The sequence below is a fragment of the Chanos chanos genome, chromosome 7 (genome assembly GCF_902362185.1).
Source record: "Chanos chanos chromosome 7, fChaCha1.1, whole genome shotgun sequence".
Taxonomy (NCBI): domain Eukaryota; kingdom Metazoa; phylum Chordata; class Actinopteri; order Gonorynchiformes; family Chanidae; genus Chanos; species Chanos chanos.
Genome location: NC_044501.1, coordinates 46,040,285 through 46,063,738, shown reverse-complemented (window position 1 = coordinate 46,063,738; position 23,454 = coordinate 46,040,285). Strand labels below are relative to the sequence as shown.

At 46.2% G+C, this 23,454-nt stretch overlaps 2 protein-coding genes across 2 annotated transcripts in view; both read left to right on the top strand.

Annotated features, from left to right (window-relative positions):
- Window positions 1-10,000, top strand: part of LOC115816494 (adenylate cyclase type 4) — an 18,177-nt gene extending 8,177 nt beyond the window's left edge. Inside the window, exons 11-24 of the mRNA XM_030779448.1 lie at window positions 15-55; window positions 267-330; window positions 1,022-1,119; window positions 1,390-1,474; window positions 4,296-4,433; window positions 5,302-5,385; window positions 5,980-6,155; window positions 6,488-6,572; window positions 6,838-6,996; window positions 7,570-7,716; window positions 8,856-8,954; window positions 9,079-9,193; window positions 9,386-9,510; window positions 9,869-10,000. Coding sequence (XP_030635308.1) covers window positions 15-55; window positions 267-330; window positions 1,022-1,119; window positions 1,390-1,474; window positions 4,296-4,433; window positions 5,302-5,385; window positions 5,980-6,155; window positions 6,488-6,572; window positions 6,838-6,996; window positions 7,570-7,716; window positions 8,856-8,954; window positions 9,079-9,193; window positions 9,386-9,510; window positions 9,869-10,000 — 1,548 coding nt within the window. The remainder of the gene's footprint in view (window positions 1-14; window positions 56-266; window positions 331-1,021; window positions 1,120-1,389; window positions 1,475-4,295; window positions 4,434-5,301; window positions 5,386-5,979; window positions 6,156-6,487; window positions 6,573-6,837; window positions 6,997-7,569; window positions 7,717-8,855; window positions 8,955-9,078; window positions 9,194-9,385; window positions 9,511-9,868) is intronic.
- A 1,501-nt stretch (window positions 10,001-11,501) lies between these two features.
- On the top strand, window positions 11,502-23,082 carry cyld3 (cylindromatosis (turban tumor syndrome) 3). The gene is made up of 17 exons (XM_030779735.1): window positions 11,502-11,579; window positions 11,874-12,098; window positions 12,460-12,735; window positions 12,989-13,408; window positions 13,610-13,715; window positions 14,450-14,566; window positions 14,666-15,075; window positions 15,273-15,438; window positions 17,714-17,855; window positions 18,245-18,364; window positions 19,467-19,558; window positions 19,678-19,741; window positions 20,355-20,568; window positions 21,028-21,136; window positions 21,370-21,488; window positions 21,764-21,971; window positions 22,893-23,082. Exons 2-17 carry the CDS (start codon window positions 11,922-11,924, stop codon window positions 23,075-23,077), a joined length of 2,925 nt encoding a protein of 974 aa, XP_030635595.1. The 5' UTR covers window positions 11,502-11,579; window positions 11,874-11,921; the 3' UTR covers window positions 23,078-23,082.
- Window positions 23,083-23,454: the final 372 nt, after the last annotated feature.

Sequence of the window (23,454 nt, the reverse complement as noted above, 5' to 3'; positions counted from 1 at the left end):
TTTTTAATCTACAGGAAAGAGTTCTCACAGACACAGAGACTTCCCTTGAAAGCAGGTATATATTCCTTAATGCTCACAACACACTCTAAACCCTTCAGCTCTATAAAGCAAGAGAAAACTCTCTCTCTCTCTCTCTCTCTCTCTCTCTCTCTCCCTCTGTCTCTCTCTCTCTCTCTCTCTCTCTCTCCCTCTGATATATAATCAGGAGTAAAGTAATGAGTTGTTTTCTCAGCTGAAGCTCTTGTCTTCCTCTGTGTTGTTCTTAGGAGGAGAGCGAAGAAGCTGAACTGGTTAAGTCTGTTTTTCAACGACCTGAAGCTGGAGAAACAGGTGATAACTCTGCTCTGAACCTCAGCGTTTTGGCTACACCGCTTTGAAGCGTGTGTTCATAAAGATCATTATCGTCTGTCTGTGTGTGTGTGTGTGTGTGTGTGTGTAAGGGAGAGAGAGAGACTCTGTGTGTGTGTGTGTGTGTGTGTAAGAGAGAGAGAGAGAGACTCTGTGTGTGTGTGTGTGTGTGTGTGTGTGTGTGTGTGTGTGTGTGTGTAAGAGAGAGAGAGAGACTCTGTGTGTGTGTGTGTGTGTGTGTGTGTGTGTGTGTGTGTGTGTGTGTGTGTGCGCGGGTGTGTGTAAGCGGATGTGTGTAGATGTTATGTCTGGTGTAAGCATAGTTTGTTTTCGTGTTGCTGCTTGTTGCAGTGGTGTACATTTACTGCTGAATCACTCTAGGTTTGTCTTTTATGTAAAATAATTATATGCCTGAAAATACACACACACACACACGCACACACACACACACACAAATACATGCCTGTGTACCAGTTTATCATCTGGTGTGTAGCATAATGTATCTATGTCGTAATGAGAGTCAGAATCACTGTGTAGTTTATGCTGTCATTTGTAATTTAGTCACCCTTCACCCCTTGTTTCTCTATATATATTTCCTTTGTGTGTGTGTGTGTGTGTGTGTGTGTGTGTGTGTGTCTGTGTCTGTGTCTGTGTGTATGTGTGTCTGTTACAGTATCGGTTCTGTGAGGTGAATGATCTCCATCAGTCTGTGTCATGCTTGGCAGTCATTTTCATTGCTGTGTTTGTGGTCCAAATGCTCACCTCTGAAAAGTATGTATACACACACCCCCTGGCTAAATACATTACATATATACACACATACCTCTGTAACTAAATACATTAACTCAATACATTACAGACACACACACACACATACCTCTGTGACTAAATACATTAATTCAATACATTACCTCCACGGCTGTGTAAATATATGGACTATGGACTATAATACATTACATATAATACATTACAAATATATGACTTTTTTTTGCTGAGCCTTCATTCTCTCTCCCTCTCTCTCTCTCTCTCTCTCTCTCTCAGGAATGTAGCCCTGGCTGCATCCTACGGTGTAACATTTCCTGTACAGTTTTTTATTTTCCTGATCATTGGCACCAGATTCTTAAAGGTAATTCTGTGTATGTGCCTGTGTGCCTGCGTGTGTGCCTGTGTGCCTGTGTGCCTGTGTGCCTGCGTGCCTGTGTGCCTGTGTACCTGTGTGCCTGTGTGCCTGTGTGTGTGCATGCCTGTGTACCTGCGTGCCTGTGTGCCTGTGTGTCTGTGTGCCTGTCTGCCTGTGTACCTGTGTACCTGTGTACCTGTGTGCCTGTGTGCCTATGTGTCTGTGTGCCTGTGTGCCTGTGTGCCTGTGTGCCTGCGTGCCTGTGTGCCTGTGTGCCTATGTGTCTGTGTGCCTGTGTGCCTGCGTGCCTGTGTGCCTGTGTACCTGTGTGCGTGTGTGCATGCCTGTGTGTGTGCATGCCTGTGTACCTGCGTGCCTGTGTGCCTGTGTGCCTGTGTGTCTGTGTGCCTGTGTGCCTGTCTGCCTGTGTACCTGTGTACCTGTGTGCCTGTGTGCCTGTGTGCCTGTGTGCCTGCGTGCCTGTGTGCCTGTGTGCCTATGTGTCTGTGTGCCTGCGTGCCTGCGTGCCTGTGTGCGTGTGTGCCTGTGTGCCTGTGTGCCTGTGTGCCTGTGTGCGTGTGTGCCTGTGTGCCTGTGTGCGTGTGTGCCTGCGTGCCTGTGTGCCTGTGTGCCTGTGTGCCTGTGTGCATGCGTGTGTGCCTGTGTGTGTGCCTGCGTGCCTGTGTGCCTGTGTGCGTGTGTGCCTGTGTGCCTGTGTGCCTGTGTGCGTGCGTGTGTGCCTGTGTGTGTGCCTGCGTGCCTGCGTGCCTGTGTGCCTGTGTGCGTGTGTGCCTGTGTGCCTGTGTGCCTGTCTGCCTGTGTACCTGTGTACCTGTGTGCCTGTGTGCCTGTGTGCCTGTGTGCCTGCGTGCCTGTGTGCCTGTGTGCCTATGTGTCTGTGTGCCTGCGTGCCTGCGTGCCTGTGTGCGTGTGTGCCTGTGTGCCTGTGTGCCTGTGTGCCTTTGTGCCTGCGTGCCTGTGTGCGTGCGTGCCTGTGTGCGTGTGTGCGTGCGTGTGTGCCTGTGTGTGTGCCTGCGTGCCTGTGTGCCTGTGTGCGTGTGTGCCTGTGTGCCTGTGTGCCTGTGTGTGTGCCTGTGTGCCTGTGTGCCTGCGTGCCTGCGTGCCTGTGTGCCTGTGTGCCTGTGTGCATGCGTGTGTGCCTGTGTGTGTGCCTGCGTGCCTGTGTGCCTGTGTGCGTGTGTGCCTGTGTGCCTGTGTGCCTGTGTGCGTGTGTGCCTGTGTGCCTGTGTGCCTGTGTGCCTGTGTGCGTGCGTGTGTGCCTGTGTGTGTGCCTGCGTGCCTGTGTGCCTGTGTGCCTGTGTGCCTGTGTGCGTGCCTGTGTGCCTGTGTGCCTGTGTGCCTGTGTGCCTGTGTGCTTGCGTGCTTGCGTGCCTGTGTGCCTGCGTGCCTGCGTGCCTGTGTGCCTGTGTGCCTGTGTGCTTGCGTGCTTGCGTGCCTGTGTGCCTGTGTGCCTGCGTGCCTGTGTGCGTGCGTGCCTGTGTGCCTGTGTGCCTGTGTGCCTGTGTGCCTGCGTGCCTGTGTGCTTGCGTGCTTGCGTGCCTGTGTGCCTGTGTGCCTGCGTGCCTGTGTGCGTGCGTGCCTGTGTGCCTGTGTGCCTGTGTGCCTGTGTGCCTGCGTGCCTGTGTGCGTGCTGTGTGCCTGTGTGCCTGCGTGCCTGTGTGCGTGCGTGCGTGCCTGTGTGCCTGTGTGCCTGTGTGCCTGTGTGCGCGTGTGCCTGTGTGCCTGTGTGCGTGCGTGCCTGTGTGCCTGCGTGCCTGTGTGCCTGTGTGCCTGCGTGCGTGTGTGCCTGTGTGCCTGTGTGCCTGTGTGCCTGTGTGCCTGTGTGCCTGTGTGCGCGTGTGCCTGTGTGCCTGTGTGCGTGCGTGCCTGTGTGCCTGCGTGCCTGTGTGCCTGTGTGCCTGTGTGCGTGCGTGCCTGTGTGCCTGTGTGCCTGTGTGCGTGTGTGCCTGTGTGCCTGTGTGCCTGTGTGCTTGCGTGCCTGCGTGCCTGTGTGCCTGTGTGCCTGTGTGCCTGTGTGCGTGTGTGCCTGTGTGCGTGTGTGCCTGTGTGCCTGTGTGCCTGCGTGCCTGCGTGCCTGCGTGCCTGTGTGCGTGTGTGCCTGTGTGCCTGTGTGCTTGCGTGCCTGCGTGCCTGCGTGCCTGTGTGCCTGCGTGCCTGTGTGCGTGTGTGCCTGTGTGCGTGTGTGCCTGCGTGCCTGCGTGCCTGCGTGCCTGCGTGCCTGTGTGCCTGTGTGCCTGTGTGCTTGCGTGCCTGCGTGCCTGCGTGCCTGTGTGCCTGTGTGCCTGTGTGCCTGTGTGCCTGCGTGCCTGCGTGCGTGTGTGCCTGTGTGCGTGTGTGCCTGTGTGCGTGTGTGCCTGCATGCCCCTGTGCCTGTGTGCCTGTGTGGCTGCATGCCCCTGTGCCTGCGTGCCTGCGTGCCTGTGTGCGTGTGTGCCTGTGTGCCTGTGTGTCTGTGTGCCTGTGTGCCTGTGTGCCTGTGTGTCTGTGTGCCTGTGTGCCTGTGTGCCTGTGTGTCTGTGTGCCTGTGTGCCTGCGTGCGTGTGTGCCTGCGTGCGTGACTGTGTGCGTGACTGTGTGCGTGACTGCGTGCGTGACTGTGTGCGTGACTGTGTGCGTGACTGTGTGCCTGCGTGCGTGTGTGCCTGTGTGCCTGTGTACTGAATCTGAGACAGTGGAGCTGCAGGTGTGACAGTGCAGTTTGACTGTTAAAAAGAGTGTGTGTATTTTTGTAACAGGTTTTGTGTGTGTGTGTGTGTGTGTGTGTGTGTGTGTGTGTGTGTGTGTGTGTGTGTGTGTGTGTCTGCAGCCTTGGAACGCTAAAATGCCTGTGAGTATGCAGTGGGTGTCGACGCTGTGGAAGGGCGTGGCCACCCGTGCGGCACTGAGGCTGATACTGGTCATGTTCTGTCTGCTAATCACACTCTTAATGGCCATCCTTAATATAGTGAGTCTCTCTCACATACACACACACACACACAAACGGGGAGACAACCTCCTTCCCCTTCCACCAGGGCATGCACAACACCAACATACAACACCAAGTACTGCTAATCAACTTTCTATGATTATTATTATTATTATTATTATTATTATTATTATTAACGAAACACAAAAGATGTCAGGGATGAGTGAGGCCAAACTAAGAAACAAAACAGGTTTAGCTAAAGGAGAAGGGAACAAAAAGAAAATAAAAAGAGCTACAAATAAACTTCCCTACCTCCCTAACTGACATAACCCGGAGAGAACAGGAAGACAAAGAAAACGGCACCCACCCCCTTACGAGTGCTGACTAACAAACGAACAGAGAAGAAATCAACAAAACCACACGGCTATTTACAACTATTTACAAATTATACTCACTGTGGGCAAATGAGTCCACAGCGTCCACACAAAGATTTAAGATTTTTTAAGATTTATCCGTAAATGTTATGGCGGCGGCAGGGCTTTCACAGGAGAATCAGCTCCGCTGATCGTTTTTAAAACTCCCTCGCCCGTTTTACAGCCAATCCAAAGCCGCCGGCGACCTGAAAAGGACAATGGGGCAGAGAGCGAGAGGGGGAAACAGCGAGAGAGAGAGAGAGAGAGAGAGAGAGAGAGAGGGAGAGGGAGAGAGAGAGAGAAAAAGAGGGAGAGAGAGAGAGAGGGAGAGGGAGAGAGGGAGACACTGAAACAGGAAACAAAATACGTCCAAGGACGTAACACACACACACACTCTCTCTGTCTCTCTCTCGCTCTCACACACACACACACACACACACACACACCCAGGGAGAGAAGTATTTTGAATCCTGTGTCTTTATGTTCTTGTCCAGGTTTTCATCCCAGGAGATAATTGCTTCAACTCATCCTCTTATAACGCCACAGACCTGGAGTCTCTGGATCTTTACACTGTTCCTGTAAGCAGGCTACTGTTACAGCATAGGCATTCAGTCACTACTGGTTATCATCGCAGTTACTGAAAACTCTGCTTTTCCTGACATGTCTGACATATGCTTAACTTGTGCTATTACAATATCTGTAACAGTTAATGATGTCATCTTCTCTCTCTCTCTCTCTCTCTGTGTTTGTGTGTGTGTGTGTGTGTGTGTTTGCGCACGTGTGTGTGTGTGCGTATGCATGTGTGTGTGTGTTTGTGTGTGTGTGTGTTTGTGTGTGTGTGTGTGTGTGTGTTTGTGTGTGTGTGTGTGTTTCTGTGTGTGTGTGTGTGTTTGTGTGTGTGTGTGTTTGTGTGTGTGTGTGTGTTTCTGTGTGTGTGTGTGTGTGTGTGTGTGTGTGTGTTTGCGCACGCGTGTGTGTGTGTGCATGTGCGTGTGCGTGTGCGTGTGTGTGTGTGCGTATGCATGTGTGTGTGTGTTTGTGTGTGTGTGTTTGTGTGTGTGTGTGTTTGTGTGTGTGTGTGTGTGTGTGTTTGTGTGTGTGTGTGTGTTTCTGTGTGTGTGTGTGTGTTTGTGTGTGTGTGTGTGTGTGTGTTTGTGTGTGTGTCTATGTAGTATTATCTGTACTGCTGTCTGGTGGCTATGTTGGGTGTGATCGTGTTTGTGAGAGTATGTTTCTCAGTGAAATTCTTCCTCCTCACGCTGGCTTTGGTTGTCTACCTCGCCCTTTTCCTCCACGTCTATGCCCCGCGCTCCGACTGTTATATCACACAACTCTACAACGACACCAAGTAAGGTTACACACACACACACATACACACACACACACACACACACACACACACACACACACACAGAGAGTCTCTGTAGGATTGTATTTCAGTGGTATTGTGTGTGGGAACAGTGAGATATTATTCAGTCTGTTTGAATGGGGCTTTTCAGTCTGTGATTTTTCAAGTTTAGTCTGAGGAATTATGAAGCAATGCAACAATGCACCAGTCAAAATTTCAAAATTATGAAACCTAGTAGATGTAAGAAGATGTAATAAGTGTGTGTGTGTGTGTGTGTGTGTGTATGTGTGTGTGTGTGTGTGTGTGTGTGTGTGTGTGTGTGTCTGCCTCAGACCTGGAGTCCTAAAAGAGCCCAAGATTATGTCAGGAATTTGGCTTTTCATTTTCTACTTCGTTTCACTCTTTCTGGCCAGACAGGTAAGTGTGTGTGTGTGTGTGTGTGAGAGAGAGAGAGAGAGAGAGAGAGCAGAGAGCAAAAGAGAGAGAAAGCAAGAGAGAGCGAGAGTGAGAGAGAGAGAGAGAGAGAGAGAGAGAGAGAGAGAGAGAGAGAGAGAGAGATTTCCGGGTAATGTTGGAAACTGTATCAGAGATAAAAGTTAAAAGAAAGCAAGAATGTGTTTCCTGTCCCCTGTATCTGATAAACATCTCTGTGTATGTGCGTGTGTGTGTGTGTGTGTGTCAGGATGAGTTAAGATGTCGTGTGGAGTTTCTGTTGGAGCAGTGTTTCCGTGCAGAGCGAGATGAAATGGAGACAATGGAAAACGTAAATAAACTCCTTCTCCAGAACCTTCTACCTGCCCATGTGACTGAGTTCTTCATTGGCAAGGCCATCAAAAACCAGGTACACACACATACGCTATTCATGCACAGGTATACACACCTGTACACTATACATACCCAGGTATACACACCTGTACACTATGTCTGTACACACCCAGGTATACATACTTGTCATCTATACACACCCAGGTATACACACCTGTACACTATGTCTATAAACACCCAGATATACACACCTGTATACTATACACACCCAGGTATAGACACCTGTACACTATACATACCCAGGTATACACACCTGTACACTATACACACCCAGGTATAAACACCTGTACACCATACACACCCAAGTATAGACACCTGTACACTATACATACCCAGGTATACACACCTGTACACTATACACACCCAGGTATAAACACCTGTACACCATACACACCCAAGTATAGACACCTGTACACCATACACGCTCAGGTATACACACCCATACAGTATATACACTCAGGTATACACACCTGTACACATGGAGATTGTCCTGAGATTATCTTGAATTTATAAGCGTGTAAATGTGTGTGTGTGTGTGTGTGTGTGTGTGTGTGTGTGTGTGTGTGTGTGTGTGTGTGCGTTTTCTCAGGACTTGTACAGCCAGTCATGTGACTGTGTGTGTATAATGTTTGCTTCGGTGCCTGAGTTTAAAGAGTTTTACTCAGAGAGCAGCGAAAATCGAGACGGCCTGGAATGCCTGCGTTTCCTCAACGAAATCATCGCCGACTTTGACGAGGTAAAATCTCTCCCTGTACCCCAAAGCCAGAACTCAGTGTCTTCAAAAATGAACCAGGCTCTCCGGCCCTCAAATTACAGCCAGGTCATATTCTATTCACTTCCGGTCATAACTTTCTCCTGTGCACCTTCTAAAATAAATCTCACAGACTAAAAAAAATTACTGGAGTTGTGAGCCTTAGACGAAAGTTTCTCTGGCTCTGTTTGCTGATTGTAGCTTGTTCATGTGATGAGTCCATGGGATAATGTGAGTTTAATCCCGTTGCCTTTGGTGGAGGCGTCAGCACATGTCAGTCTTACTGTTTGTGGTGCTAGACACTGACACTTAGATGTTTCTGTAGCGACTGGCAGACAAAACAGTCACCCACACCACTCATGATGATACTACACAATCTGCAGTTTAAAAAAAAAAGCAGTCATTGATATTGTGTGTGTCATGTGCCACCCTCACTCATTCTGACCAATAATGAGCAAGAAAGAGAGTAACAAGATTCTGTCTAATGGGGCTTTTCAAACTAGGCCGAAAAAAAAAACAAAATTGAAAAATTTTAAAATAAATACAACAACAACAACCGCCACAAATGAATCTCCCTCACTCTCTCTCTCTCTCACTCTCTCACTCTTTCTCTCTCTGTCCCCCTCACTCTCTCTCTCTCTCTCTCTCTCTGTCTTTCTCTCTCTCTCTCTCTCACTCTCTCTCTCTCTCTCTTTCTCTCCCTCTCTCTCTTTCTCTCTCTCACTCTTTCTCTCTCTCTCTCTCCCCCTCACTCTCTCTCTCTCCCTCTCTCCCTCTCTCTCTCTCACTCTCTGTCTCTCCCTCACTCTCTCTCACTCCCTCTCTTACTCTCTCTCTCCCCCTCTCCCCTCACTCTCTCTCTCTCTCTCACTCTCTTTCTCTCACTCCCTCTCTCTCTCTCACCCCCCCCCCCTCTTTCTCTCTCTCACTGTCTCTCTCTCTCTCTCTCTCTCTCACTCACTCTCTCTCTCTCACTGTCTCTCTCTCTCTCTCTCTCTCTCACTCACTCTCTCTCTCTCACTGTCTCTCTCTCTCTCTCTCTCTCTCTCTCTCTCTCTCACTCACTCTCTCTCTCTCACTGTCTCTCTCTCTCTCTCTCTCTCTCTCTCTGTCTCTCGCTGTAGTTGCTCTCTAAACCGAAGTTCAGTAGTGTTGAGAAAATTAAAACCATCGGTAGCACGTACATGGCTGCTGCAGGACTGACCAAAGGCCTGGAGAAAAAGGTAAACCAGACCAAACACACTCATAGCTCACATTTATGTAGACTCACTCTTTTAGTTACATACACAGCTTGCATGAGTGCGGTGTCGATATGAATTCTGTATGTGACTCTGCTGCCCTCTACAGGACTGTGATGAGACCTACAGTCATGTAAGGAGTATGATAGAATTTGCCATTGCTCTGATGGGAAAACTCGAGAACATCAACAAGCATTCATTTAACAACTTTAAACTCAGGATTGGTGAGACTGATTTTTTTTCCACCCACATCAATTATCTTTATTCGTTTTTATTTTGTTATTAATATACATTTAATAGATACCTCCAAGGTGGGAGGAGTCAAAGTAGAGGTAGTGGTGGTTGTATTAGTAGTGTTATTGTTATTATCCTCTTTTACTTTTTCAAATCATCCCCCCCCCCCCCCCCCCCCCCAGGGATAAACCATGGGCCGGTGATTGCGGGGGTGATTGGAGCTCATAAACCACAGTATGATATCTGGGGGAACTCCGTGAATGTGGCCAGCAGGATGGACAGCACCGGAGTCCTGGACAAGATCCAGGTGTGTTAGAGTCCCAGAAGACCAAGGACTCTAAATCCGAGTCAGAGAGACAGTCTGGCAGGATAGAACGATGGATAGATAGATAGATAGATAGATAGATAGATAGATAGATAGATAGATAGATAGATGGATAGATAGATAGATAGATAGATAGATAGATAGATAGATAGATAGATAGATAGATAGATAGATAGATAGATAGATAGATAGATAGATAGATAGATAGATGGATCATCTATGGTATATTATCTCTGTTGTAATGATTATAAATCTCAGTATCCTGACATTTCATTGTGAAGCTGTTGACTGATGGTATTCACAGGCCTCCTGTTGACTGTCTCATGTTCGCCCCCTGCAGGTGACGGAGGAGACTGCACAGGTGGCGGAGTTTCTGGGCTACAGTGTGACTTTGAGAGGCGTGATCAACGTGAAGGGCAAAGGGGAGCTGACTACGTACTTCATCAACACAGACTCCTCGCTACACCCGTGAACACCCACCCACCTGTCCCTTACCCCATCGGCATTCAACCCGCCCTTCATCCACCTCCCTCTGACTTTACAATAAAAGAGTGACTCCGTCTCTGACAAACGAATGACTTTCTCCTCAGCACTGACTCTGTCCTACAGCTGCCCTTCTACAGAATCAACCCAAACCCAGCCAATGTTTCCTCTCTCTTCAAACAGCGACATTCACGCTGAGAGAAAACCCAAAGCGCTCTTCACCTCCAAGTTAGGTATTTAAAAAAAAAAAAACCCTTTATTTCAAAGAATTATCCATAACAGAATGGATAAATACAAGAACATACATAAGATACCTGAGACGTACAAAGAGTGCCGCCTTCCCCACGATGAGGACAGTGACTGACTTTGACCTTACGATGGGGAGCGTCGTGGCAGTGTTATGGAACTTCTGAAGGTGCAATACTTTCTGCTGAAGGTGACATGCACGACACACGTGCACTATTCGATCATAACCAGAGACGTGAGATTTTTAGCACTTTGTTATTTATGTTCACGGGACGATGAACAGAGTAATCCACTGGATTCATTGCACTGTTACGCACTGTTAAGACACGAGAGAGCAGTAAAGAGCCGAAAAATCTGCTCTGACTTTAAAATTCGTTTAGATGTGTGTCTCAATGTCGTCTACCTGTTTACTCACTCTCCGTCAGTTTACATTTATCCGAGAAAAGCAATTCCTATGTTCTTAAAGAGGATGTGTGAAAATCTGACCTCAGATGGACACGCGTCATTTTAGAAGGAAAAAAAAACCCCTAAAAGTTCACTGCCTAATTTTTGTAATGTACTAGAATACTGCCTTTAGAGGTAGTTTAATATACTACCTTGTTAGAGATTTACTTATGGTATGCAGAATTTCATGTATATTTCTATAACTTATGTGTATAAAATGTACTATTTATTAATTTAACGTATTGTTCATATGAAATATTCTGTTTACATTGAAAGGCACGATATATGTGTGAAGCACTATGTTTGACTGTTTCACTGAAAATAAAACTAATTTCAAACACTTCTCTTCGTCGTTGTATCCTTGCACATAAAAAAGATAGATAGATAGATAGATAGATAGACAGATAGATAGATAAATGAGCTAAGTATTTTCTAAGATGAAGCTAACTATTACCAAGGTACAACTGCCACAGGGCCGTTGGACATTCGTGACACAGAGGCTGATAATGAAAGCTCTAGGTGTTTATCCCCGACGTTCCGTTTAAACAACGGAAAAACGACTTTACATATTTAAAAGGGGGGAAAGTACAATGGGTTCAGGGAGGCATACAATCATTCTATGAGACTGCGAGATACTGTACAATCTGCACCATCACATCTCGCAAAGTGGCTTGAAATGACAGTGGAATTTCCCTCAAATCAAAACCACGCCCTTCGTCGTTCCAAAACAGCCACAGACTGGTTCGCCAAACTTTCCTCTCGTGCCATTGGACTACAAGGTCGTCAGTCATCTGGCTTCCGGCTTTAGAAGCATCAAAGTCCATAGTCTGTCTGCGACAGTGTCAAAGTTTTGAAACACGATGTTGGGGACTATATCGGTGAGTCAAAACTTCATTCGACACATAGAAAATCATGACAGTCATTCTTCCTGTGTTTGTATAACGCAAGACTACCTGCTTTGTTATAACAAAGGCTTTCCTAAGCAGACCAGTCACTGGTAGATAAAGGTTTACTCGGCCGACAAAGAGGAAATGCCTGTGCCGAAAGCTTTTAATAGGCAAAAATCGTTGTTCATCGAGTTGTTTTTTTTCGCTTGGCACAGTTGCTGTTTTAATCACTGAAACCTATGAGAATTTCTCATAAATGACGCAGTTTCTCACTCTCTGGCGCAGGGATTAACCCACTCATGCGTTCACGCATAGTGATACAATCCTCACACCATGTCCGGTGTTAGTCATCAGAGCAAGAGGCGACGCCCCCCTAAAATGTACCTGGTAGCGATCGACCACAAGGTGCAGGACCACCTGGACGGACCCATTCGGCTGCAGCGGGGATATCTGTGCCAAGAGCAAGAGGGCGCAGGGGACAGGAACAGAGGGATACACCTATGGGTGAAGGTAACCAACAGAATGTCATCTCTCTCTCGCTCTGTCTCTCTCTCTCTCTCTCTTGCTCTGTCTCTCTCTCGCTCTCTCGCTCTGTCTCTCTCTCTCTCTCTCGCTCTGTCTCTCTCTCTCTCGCTCTCTCTCGCTCTGTCTCTCTCTCTCGCTCTGTCTCTCTCTCTCTCTCTCTCTCGTTCTCTCTCGCTCTCTCGCTCTGTCTCTCTCTCTCTCTCTCGCTCTCTCTCTCTCGCTCTCTCGCTCTCTGTCTCTCTCTCTCTCTCTCGCTCTGTCTCTCTCTCTCTCTCTCTCTCATACACATACGTACATTTAAATGATCTACTAGGTATGTACTCAAATGTTTTCACATCTCCATCAGGTAATAGACCATGGCTTTATGGTGAAGATTGACAAGCGTCACCTCCTAGAAGTGTCTCCCGACATCGCCTGCCTGTTGGAACCTGTAGGTGATTTGGAGGCCCGATTTAAGCTGGCCAACAAACCTCACAGACTGCAGCGATTGGCTGGCCTGCCCCTGGGGTCACCAGTGTGGCTTTACTGGGGCCAGTCAGGAGAGCTGGCCGAGGCAGAGCTGCGTTATCGGGGGCCTTTGACTAGAGGAAGTTCGGCCGTGTTTTTTGGTGTCCAGCTAAAGGTAACGTTCTTAAACAAAAATGTCTTTGTATCTGTCTGTCCGCCTGTCTGTCTGCCTGTCTGTCCGCCTGTCTGTCTGTCTGTCTGTCTGCCCGCCTGTCTGTCTGTCTGCCTGTCTGTCTGTCCGCCTGTCTGTCTGTCCGCATGTCTGTCTGCCTATGTGTTGACCTGTCATTCTGTTTCACTGCTCTGGCTTTCTGTCCAACCCTCTCTCTCTCTCTCTCTCTCTCTCTCTCTCTCTCTCTCTCTGTCAGGGCTGGGCGGCAGGCAGGGGGAACAGTAATGGAAGTTATAAAGGTCACCAGCTGTTTACCTGTCCAGAGGGTTGTGCCATGTTTGTGCCCGCCAGTGAGCTCACGCTCCGCCGGTCATCTCGCAGCGGCAGTACCGACGACCTGGACCACGGGCGCGACGCTCACAGGTCCAACCAGAACCAGACCGGCTATCACAACCATAACCATAACCATAACCATAATTACAACCAAGGTCAGCCCCCGGTCAACGTCCTCCCGCGGGCTGCCGAGTCTGTCACCACACCGTCCTCTCCACCTCCAGTGCAGACTGGACAGAGAGTCTACTGTGTACATAACGAAGCGCAGCATTCTGGGAGAGTGCTCTTCTGTGGACATTTGGCAAGCCGCAGTGCCCCAGGAACATATGTGGGAGTGTTATTGGTTAGTATGAACCCATGGAAAGATCTGGAAAGCCAAAACCGTTGTTATGTGATTGGCAGTGTTGTTCATGTGTCACAGCATGGCTGTTTTTTTTTTTGTCTGGACATGTGGTACTTAATATATAGTGTTTATGTACCACATTAAACAGTACCGTTTTCACTGTGTGTGTGCGCGCGCGCGCGTGTGTGTGTGTGTGTGTAGGACCATCCTGTTGGTGGTTGGGATGGCACTTATAAAGGTCAGAGACTGTGCTCCATCCCATCCCCTGAGTACGGCTGGTTACTCCACATCTCTAAGGTTTTCCCAGGTAAGAGACCCTGCTCCTCCTCCTCCTCCCCTCCTCCTCCTTCTATCGTACCTCCTTTTTCTCTTTCTTTTTAGGTGCTTGTTTATCTTCTGCATGCTCCCTGTCAGCCATTGGCTCTCACATGCTTTCTCTCAGAATCACTGCACTTATGTGTAATCCGACAAGAACACTTTCTCATACCAACACACACACACACACACACTCACACACAGAACAAGCCTGTACAGAGTCTCAGGATTAACCAGCTAAGACTCACTTTACAGGTCAAACTGATGTTATTTACATTGTTAAGCGTGAACAAATGTTCTCTGTAGCTCTGGGAATGAGAATCTGAGGCTTTAGGATTTTTTTTCCCTTCAGTTGCAAAGCTGTGCTGTTTTTTTTTTTTTTTTTTTTTTCTGTAAGTCACTGAGTGGTGAAGGAATGCACAGACCCGTTTCTGAGGAACTCATTCATTCCCCTATGAGAAATCTAATGCTGAGAATAAGCTCGACACTGAGGACCAGAACTGACTGGCTACGCTGTGTTATGGGTCATTTGTGTTTCTCTGATGACATCATGTTCCTTTCAAAGTGTTTAGTCTTTCAAGTATTACGTTTGGGGTCTTTTGTTCTGTTCACTGTATGTTTCTGATTATTGGTAACGGGTCGCTAGCTCTGTGGTACTAACTCGGTGTGTAGTCCCACCGTGGATAAGTTCTCAACTCTTTCGACTTCCTTTTTCTCATCCTACAGAAACGAGATCCGAGCGTTCGCCGCCTCCCAATTCTAAGCCGTCCATGAAAATACTCCCTCCCCCCAGCACCAAAGTAGCGGTTCAACCCCCATCGCCACCCCAACCGAAACCCACCCAACCCCCTTCCTTACCACCCCAGCAACAACAACAACAACAACAACAACAACAACAACAACAACAACCACCGGTGATCCAGCCGGCAATGCTCGCCCTGGCCAAATCGGCCCTCCTGCCGCCCTCTGCAACACCGCAACCGAAACCTCTCATCCAGCCCGCCATGCTGGCCACCGTCAAAGCTGCACTCCAGCCTCCAGCGTCTTCGTCCCCCAAAACCCCTTTAAAACCCCCTCCCTTACCTGGCCCGAAGCCTGCTCTCAAACTGCCGCCGGTCCCACCAAACAAACCCCAAAACGCTCATTCGTCATCCACGAACGCCGACCACTCGCAGTCTTCCAACGGTCTCGCTGCCCCTACCTCTCCACCAATCCTTGAGGAGAGGGCGGAGCTTCACAGTGACTTGGAGGTTGGCTCTATGGTGGAGGTGAATGACCCGCCCATTTTTGGAGTCATTCGCTGGATTGGTCAGATCAACGGAATTCCGGAACTGGTAGCTGGAATCGAGCTGGTATGCTGTGAATTTCTGTCTACCCAATTTATGATTGAATTAAAACATGACATTATAAGACTGTGTGTGTGTGTGCGCCCGTGTGTGTGCGTGCACACATGCCTGTGGTGTGTGTGTGGTGTGTGTGTGTGTGTGTGTGTGTGTCTAACTCTTAAAGAGATCTTTCAGAGTCTCCTTTGCTGCTGTTTATTCTTTAGGACCAGGAGCTGACTGCTGCCACAGATGGCAGTTACCTTGGTGAGCGTCACTTCCGTTGCCCTGCCAACAAGGGATTGTTTGTCAAACTGCGTAACTGTAGGCGAGACTCCAGGTTTCCAGTCCCCGAGATGCCCGTCAACCAAGTGGAGCGTTGTAACTCAATAGGTTTGTCCCGTGTGTGTGTGTGTGTGTGTGTGTGCGCACATGCGTTTGTTTGTGTGTGTGTGTGTGTGCGCGCACATGCGTTTGTTTGTGCGTGTGTGTGTGTGTGTGTGTGTATGTCTGTGTATGTCTGTGTGTATGTGTGTGTTTATGTGATACATTGTCCCTTTCCAGCATGGGCTAATAAGCATGTGTATGTGTATGTGTGTGTGTGTGTGTGTTTGTTTGTTTGTTTGTTTGTTTACATGATTTATTGTACTTGTTGTTGCCAGCCTTTGCAGCATGGGCTAATAAGCATGTGTATGTGTGCATGTGTGTGTGTGTGTGTGTGTGTGTGTGTGTGTGCGCGCGCGCACATGCGTTTGTTTGTGCGTGTGTGTGTGTGTGTGTATGTCTGTGTATGTCTGTGTGTATGTGTGTGTTTATGTGATACATTGTCCCTTTCCAGCATGGGCTAATAAGCATGTGTATGTGTATGTGTGTGTGTGTGTGTTTGTTTGTTTGTTTGTTTGTTTACATGATTTATTGTACTTGTTGTTGCCAGCCTTTGCAGCATGGGCTAATAAGCATGTGTATGTGTGCGTGTGTGTGTGTGTGTGTGTGTGTGTGTGTTTGTTTGTTTGTTTGTTTACATGATTTATTGTACTTGTTGTTGCCAGCCTTTGCAGCATGGGCTAATAAGCATGTGTATGTGTGCATGTGTGTGTGTGTGCGTGTGTGTGTTTGTTTGTTTGTTTGTTTGTTTGTTTACATGATTTATTGTACTTGTTGTTGCCAGCCTTTCCAGCATGGGCTAATAAGCATGTGTATGTGTGCGTGTTTGTTTGTTTGTTTGTTTGTTTACATAATTTACTGTACTTGTTGTTGCCAGCCTTTGCAGCATGGGGCAGTAAGCGTGTGTATGTGTGCGTGTTTGTTTGTTTGTTTGTTTGTTTGTTTACATGATGTATTGTACTTGTTGTTGCCAGCCTTTGCAGCATGGGGCAGTAAGCGTGTGTGTGTGTTTGTTTGTTTGTTTGTTTGTTTGTTTACATGATTTACTGTACTTGTTGTTGCCAGCCTTTGCAGCATGGGGCAGTAAGCGTGTGTATGTGTGTGTGTGTGTGTGTTTGTTTGTTTGTTTGTTTGTTTACATGATGTATTGTACTTGTTGTTGCCAGCCTTTGCAGCATGGGGCAGTAAGCGTGTGTATGTGTGTGTGTGTGTGTGTGTGTGTGTTTGTTTGTTTGTTTGTTTGTTTACATGATGTATTGTACTTGTTGTTGCCAGCCTTTGCAGCATGGGGCAGTAAGCGTGTGCGTGTGTGTTTGTTTGTTTGTTTGTTTACATGATGTATTGTACTTGTTGTTGCCAGCCTTTGCAGCATGGGGCAGTAAGCGTGTGTATGTGTGCATGTGTATGTGCGTGTGTGTGTTTGTTTGTTTGTTTACATGATGTATTGTACTTGTTGTTGCCAGCCTTTGCAGCATGGGGCAGTAAGCATGTGTATGTGTGCATGTGTATGTGCGTGTGTGTGTTTGTTTGTTTGTTTGTTTGTTTACATGATGTATTGTACTTGTTGTTGCCAGCCTTTGCAGCATGGGGCAGTAAGCGTGTGTATGTGTGCGTGTTTGTTTGTTTGTTTGTTTACATAATTTACTGTACTTGTTGTTGCCAGCCTTTGCAGCATGGGGCAGTAAGCGTGTGCGTGTGTGTTTATTTGTTTGTTTGTTTGTTTACATGATTTACTGTACTTGTTGTTGCCAGCCTTTGCAGCATGGGGCAATAAGCGCGTGTATGTGTGTGTGTGTGTGTTTGTTTGTTTGTTTACATGATGTACTGTACTTGTTGTTGTCAGCCTTTGCAGCATGGGGCAGTAAGCGTGTGCGTGTGTGTTTGTTTGTTTGTTTGTTTGTTTGTTTACATGATGTATTGTACTTGTTGTTGCCAGCCTTTGCAGCATGGGGCAGTAAGCATGTGTGTGTGTGTTTGTTTGTTTGTTTGTTTGTTTACATGATGTACTGTACTTGTTGTTGCCAGCCTTTGCAGCATGGGGCAGTAAGCGTGTGCGTGTGTGTTTGTTTGTTTGTTTGTTTGTTTACATGATGTATTGTACTTGTTGTTGCCAGCCTTTGCAGCATGGGGCAGTAAGCGTGTGTATGTGTGCGTGTTTGTTTGTTTGTTTACATAATTTACTGTACTTGTTGTTGCCAGCCTTTGCAGCATGGGGCAGTAAGCGTGTGTATGTGTGCGTGTTTGTTTGTTTGTTTACATAATTTACTGTACTTGTTGTTGCCAGCCTTTGCAGCATGGGGCAGTAAGCGTGTTGATGAACACACTCCGCCCCTGCTGGGTCCGGAGGCCAGAGAGCTGTACCAGGGCTGGAAGAAAGGCATCCAGGGTCATCTCAACTCCTGCTACCTGGACGCCTCACTCTTCAGGTGGGACGCCGCCGCTACCCGTTCACCAGGCTTTGGCCTGGCCTGGCCCGTCCACTCTTAGAAATTAGACATCTAAAGATAAAGGGGCTATTTTCAACCAAACTGAAGTTTCCGCACCTGTAAGCTATCACAGGGAGCACATGCCAGCACTCAACAGTGCAGCTTTCTTTTTTACACAGGAATACATGAAGAGAGATTTTGAGTGTAAAGGTGAACTGATGCTTAGGGTGACGATTCTTAACTCTGTTTCTCTCTGTATCTCTCTCTCTCTCTCTCTCTGTTTCTCTCTGTATCTCTCTCTCTCTCTCTCTGTTTCTCTCTCTCTCTGTGTTTCTCTCTGTCTCTCTCTCTCTCTCTCTCTCTCTCTCTCTCCCTCTCCCTCTTCTCAGTCTGTTTTCGTGTTGTAGTTCTGTAGACTGGGTTCTGTTCTGGCCCGGCCCACATGACGGCCCTCACACTCAACAAGCTCAGGATCTGCTCCGCTGTGAGATTGTTAACCCCCTGCGCAGGTGTGTGTGTGTGTCTTTCTGTCTGTCTTCTCTTATCTTTGAAATTTATGTATGTCTTATCTCATGCCCTCCTGTGTGTGTGTTCTTTGGTGTCTGCATATGTACGGCTTTTGTTTATTTTCTGCCTTCTGTATTCTTCTGTTTGCTCTGTTCATGTGTGTGTGTGTGTGGGTGTGTAAGATGTTTTAGATGATGACCAGTGGCAGATCTGTGTGTGTATGTACCCTGAGAGTTAATAAGGTTTATTTAATCTGGTATTAATCTGGATTATATGTGTATATGTGATTTATATGTGGGTATGGCCATGTGTGTGTGATTTATATGTAGGTATGGCTATGTGTGTGTGATTTATATGTAGGTATGGATATGTGTGTGTGATGTATATGTGATTTATATGTAGGTATGGTCATGTGTGTGATGTATATGTGATTTATATGTAGGTATGGTCATGTGTGATGTATATGTGATTTATATGTAGGTGTGGATATGTGTGTGTGATGTATATGTGATTTATATGTAGGTATGGTCGTGTGTGATGTATATGTGATTTATATGTAGGTATGTCTGTGTGTGTGATGTATATGTGATTTTTATGTAGGTATGGCTATGTGTGTGTGATTTATATGTAGGTATGGATATGTGTGTGTGATGTATATGTGATTTATATGTAGGTATGGTCATGTGTGTGATGTATATGTGATTTATATGTAGGTATGGTCATGTGTGATGTATATGTGATTTATATGTAGGTGTGGATATGTGTGTGTGATGTATATGTGATTTATATGTAGGTATGGTCGTGTGTGATGTATATGTGATTTATATGTAGGTATGTCTGTGTGTGTGATGTATATGTGATTTATATGTAGGTATGGATATGTGTGTGTGATGTACATGTGATTTATATGTAGGTATGGTCGTGTGTGATGTATATGTGATTTATATGTAGGTATGGCTATGTGTGTGTGATTTATATGTAGGTATGGATATGTGTGTGTGATGTATATGTGATTTATATGTAGGTATGGATATGTGTGTGTGATGTACATGTGATTTATATGTAGGTATGGTCGTGTGTGATGTATATGTGATTTATATGTAGGTATGGATATGTATGTGCCAGTAAGACCATGACTCTGCGTAAACTGTTGGAAGCTGAAACAACAGACACTGGCTTTACCAATGAGGAGAGAGGTACATGAGACATTGTCTCTGTCTTTATCATTCCTCATTTTGTGTGTGTGTGTGTGCGTGTATCCGTGTATGCGCGTGTGTGTTATTTTCTAATAATTGAGCGTTTGTTCTTTTTCCAGATCCAGAGGAATTCCTCAACAAACTTTTCCAGCTTCTCCGGGTGGAGCCACTTCTGAAGATCAGGTCTTCTCTCTCTTCACCCCCCCTCCTCTCTCGTTCACACTCACGTGTAAACACACACTTGCTTACTATCTATCTCATCCGTCAGAGAATAAAAGAATTATACATGTAACGTGCATGGTTAAAGCCAGACTATATTCACTTGGATCACTACATGCACCTAACCGAACATCCTGCACCAAATACCTGTACCAGTACACCCCCAACGCAAAATATACACCTTCCCCTAACTAAACAGAATAAAAATGTTGTGATTTACATGTGTTATAGTGTTAATTGGGAAATGAAAAATGAGTTTCATTACATTAGTAACGTAATGAGAGCTCAACAGGTTGCACCTAGAGCGGTAGCAGCAGGTTGGGGTTTGGGTTGGGGCAGGGGTGTATCGCGGTACCGTCTTTCGGAATCGCGATACAGGACTGTGGACGTTTGCATCATGGTTTTGGTCTCGGTTTCAGAACCATTACACCTTTAATGCATGTGTGTGTATATGTGTGTGTGTGTGTTTGTGTGTATGTATATAATATGATATATTACCATATTGCACATAATGTATGTGTGTGTAAAAACGGCTATATGGCATTCAGATGGTCATTACTCTCTTTCTCTTCCTCAGGTCATTGCGTCAGGAGCCTCAGGAGTGTCACATCTATCAGCTCTTCCCCCCCTCCTCTGCTCCCTCCTCTCCTTCCCCCTCCCCTGTCTCTCCTTCCCTCTCCCCCATCTCTCCCATCCCTACCTCTCCTCCAGGCACAGGGACAATGAGGGTTGCCAGTGTGCAAGCATTACTGGAGTCTTCCTTTATGCACTCTGGGCTTAAATTCACAGAGGTACTGGCAACCCCAGACACAGACAACACAACACACAAACCCTGACTAGCATCACACGAATCAGACATTCTACAACAGCATAACTGTAGCACACCAGTCTTACAGAGACAGATACTGGCATCGAATGACAGCAAAGTATGACATTTACTCGTTCATGTGTTTTATTGTAGTGCTATTTTATTTGGCACGGTTCATCAGTTGTGAAATGTCACAAATGAACGCTTAATGACTCTTGCAACTCAAATGTTGATCAGTGCTGTGTGCTTTAAAATAAAGTTTTAATGTGTCTGAAAATCTGCCAAAACTGACTACTACAGGAATTTGTATCCTCAGATATCATAGGCATTGCCATGACTCTAGGCTGTGTTATATCGATTTAAAACGTTAAGGTGCTCAAAACTGATCCCAGACCAGTGTCTCTGATAGTAACGTGTGTTTCTGTGGGGTTTTTTGTTACAGACCCCATCCTGTCTGCCCTTGCTCATGCCCAGGTTTGGGAAAGATTTTAAAATGTTTGATGCCATCCTGCCATCTCTCACCATCGACATCACAGACTTACTTGACGAAAGTGAGTATTCAGTGTGTCGCTCAGCCGGGTTGCGGATTTCACGGCTGAGTGTCCTCTTGTTTCCGTAGCAGCATGCAGGCATGCTTTCTTTACAGTCCTGATATTAGATGAATGAATGAATGAATGAATGAATGAATGGGGGAATGAGCAAGACAGCTATGGAGCATAATGTACAGAACAATTCATGTTGACTATTTATTGTTTATGCACTCTCTCTCTCTGTCACTCATTAGCTCTCAGACAGTGCACCATCTGTCAGTCAGTGGCACAGTGGGAGTGTCTTCAGTGCTATGAAGACATGGACATCACGCCAGGCCAACTCAAACAGTATTGCAACACGTGTAACACACAGGTAACACACACACTCATACACATACATACACATACATATACACACGCACACACACACACACACACACACTTGACCAACTCCAACAGTACTGCAAGACATGCATCACACAGGTAACACACATTCATACACATACACATACACACACACTCTTGGCCAACTCAAAAACTACTAAAACACCTTGAACAGATAGACATCTGCAGTGCCCTGCACACAGACACACACACAGCCAACTCAAAAGGTCCTGAAACCACCTGACACACTATACCTTTCCCCAGGTTCACAACCATAAAAATCGACAGACCCACAAACCCAACAAGGTGAATGTGCCAGAAGGACCATGGGAGGGACCAATGCATGGCACTCGTCAGCGATTGGCTCTCTTTGCTGTGACGTGCATCGAAACCAGCCATTACGTGAGCTTCGTTAAGTATGGGCCCCTCCCCACCGATTGGCTGTTTTTTGACAGCATGGCGGACAGAGAAGGTGAGAGTTTGGCAAATATTCACATTTTAGGACACTGTTACGCTCCATTAAAACCAGCTAAACAAAAAAAAACAGCTTGAGTTATTTAAGAATATAACTGACAAATTTATCATACACTTTATTTGCTGTAGTATTAAAAAAAAAAAGTCCTTTAATTAGACTTTGCGAATTTGCCTGAATGATATTTTCTGTCTAACTCATGTGTAGAACATCAGTTTTGTGGTGTCAGGTCTTAACTAAAAGCCCACATACACACAAACCCACAACTATAGGACAGTAAAACTAATCTGATCGAATCATCGAATCCTTAATTGGCTGAATCGGTCACCTGGACCACACCAGATGTCAGACGATCAGCCTGTTAGATTTCCAAGAGCGGCGTGTTTAGAATAAGGCTTTTTATTGGCTGGTTCTCTTACAGCTCTGGGTTGTAGCCTGTTTAAACTGTTCTAGTTAGTTCTCGACTTGTAAAAGACGCAAGAGGAGGCAGTTAAGCACTGCTGTTTTTCTCCGTTCGGTTATCAGATCGTCTGGACTGGAAAAACACTGGTGCACAGCCACAGTTTTTCATGTGGTTTTCCGAAGGCCTGTGGTGTATTTTTTTGAAGGATTAGATATTGAGGATTTAGTTTGATTTCATTATCTCTAGATGAATCGAACTGAAATGCCAATCCAGGCACTTTGAAGAAGGCTTTTCTCACTCTGTGTGGTTTTGAAATTGTATTTTGCTTAAACAAGACAACGTGTGTTCTTAGTTGTACACGTTTCCTGTTCCTGACATTTCAGTGTACAGTGTCCTTGTGAAGAGCAACCTGATTTTTTGTTGTTTGTTTTGTTTTTTAAACAAAGTCATATTCTGTTTTTGTTGATAAAAAAAGAGGGCAATGAGGCGCTGATGATTTTTCCATTCTTTTCTGACAGGTGGAGAGAATGGTTTTAATGTTCCTCAGGTGAAGGCCTGTCCAGAGGTTGGGCGTTATCTTACCCTATCAGAAAAGGAGTTAAGCAGATTAGACCCTGCCTCCATGAAAGATACAGTGCGGAGACTACTGTGTGATCCTTACATGTGTTTGTACCACTGCCCTGAGCTCAGTTTATACAAATGACAGACATGCACACACAGACATAGACACACACACATACACATACTTCTCTCTTTACCTCTCTCTCAGTCACACACATCCACGCCCAGCCCTGAGCATTTTCTGAAGATTTCTGGCTCTTGCAAACACACACACACACACACACACACACAGAGAGTGAGTGAGAGTTACATCCTTTGGAATTTTGAGCCTAATTGTTTGCACTGACATTGTATTTTACAATATTGCACAAGTTATGAAGAACATTTGATAAGTCTGTATATAGAGATAATTTTCTACCTTTTTATAAAGTGTTACAACAATTCACATGACATGCTTCTTGGATGTGAGGAAATGTATCTTGCAATTGAAAACATGTATAAAAAATTATACTTGTCAAG

What these genes read in the sequence shown, in the direction of transcription:
- cyld3 (XM_030779735.1), top strand. Translation starts at nt 11,922, where the DNA reads ATGTCCGGTGTTAGTCATCAGAGCAAGAGGCGACGCCCCCCTAAAATG. An exon ending in TGGTAGCTGGAATCGAGCTG is followed by an intron (nt 15,076 to 15,272) that starts GTATGCTGTGAA and finishes TTTATTCTTTAG; the next exon opens with GACCAGGAGCTGACTGCTGC. An exon ending in GAGCCACTTCTGAAGATCAG is followed by an intron (nt 19,742 to 20,354) that starts GTCTTCTCTCTC and finishes TCTCTTCCTCAG; the next exon opens with GTCATTGCGTCAGGAGCCTC.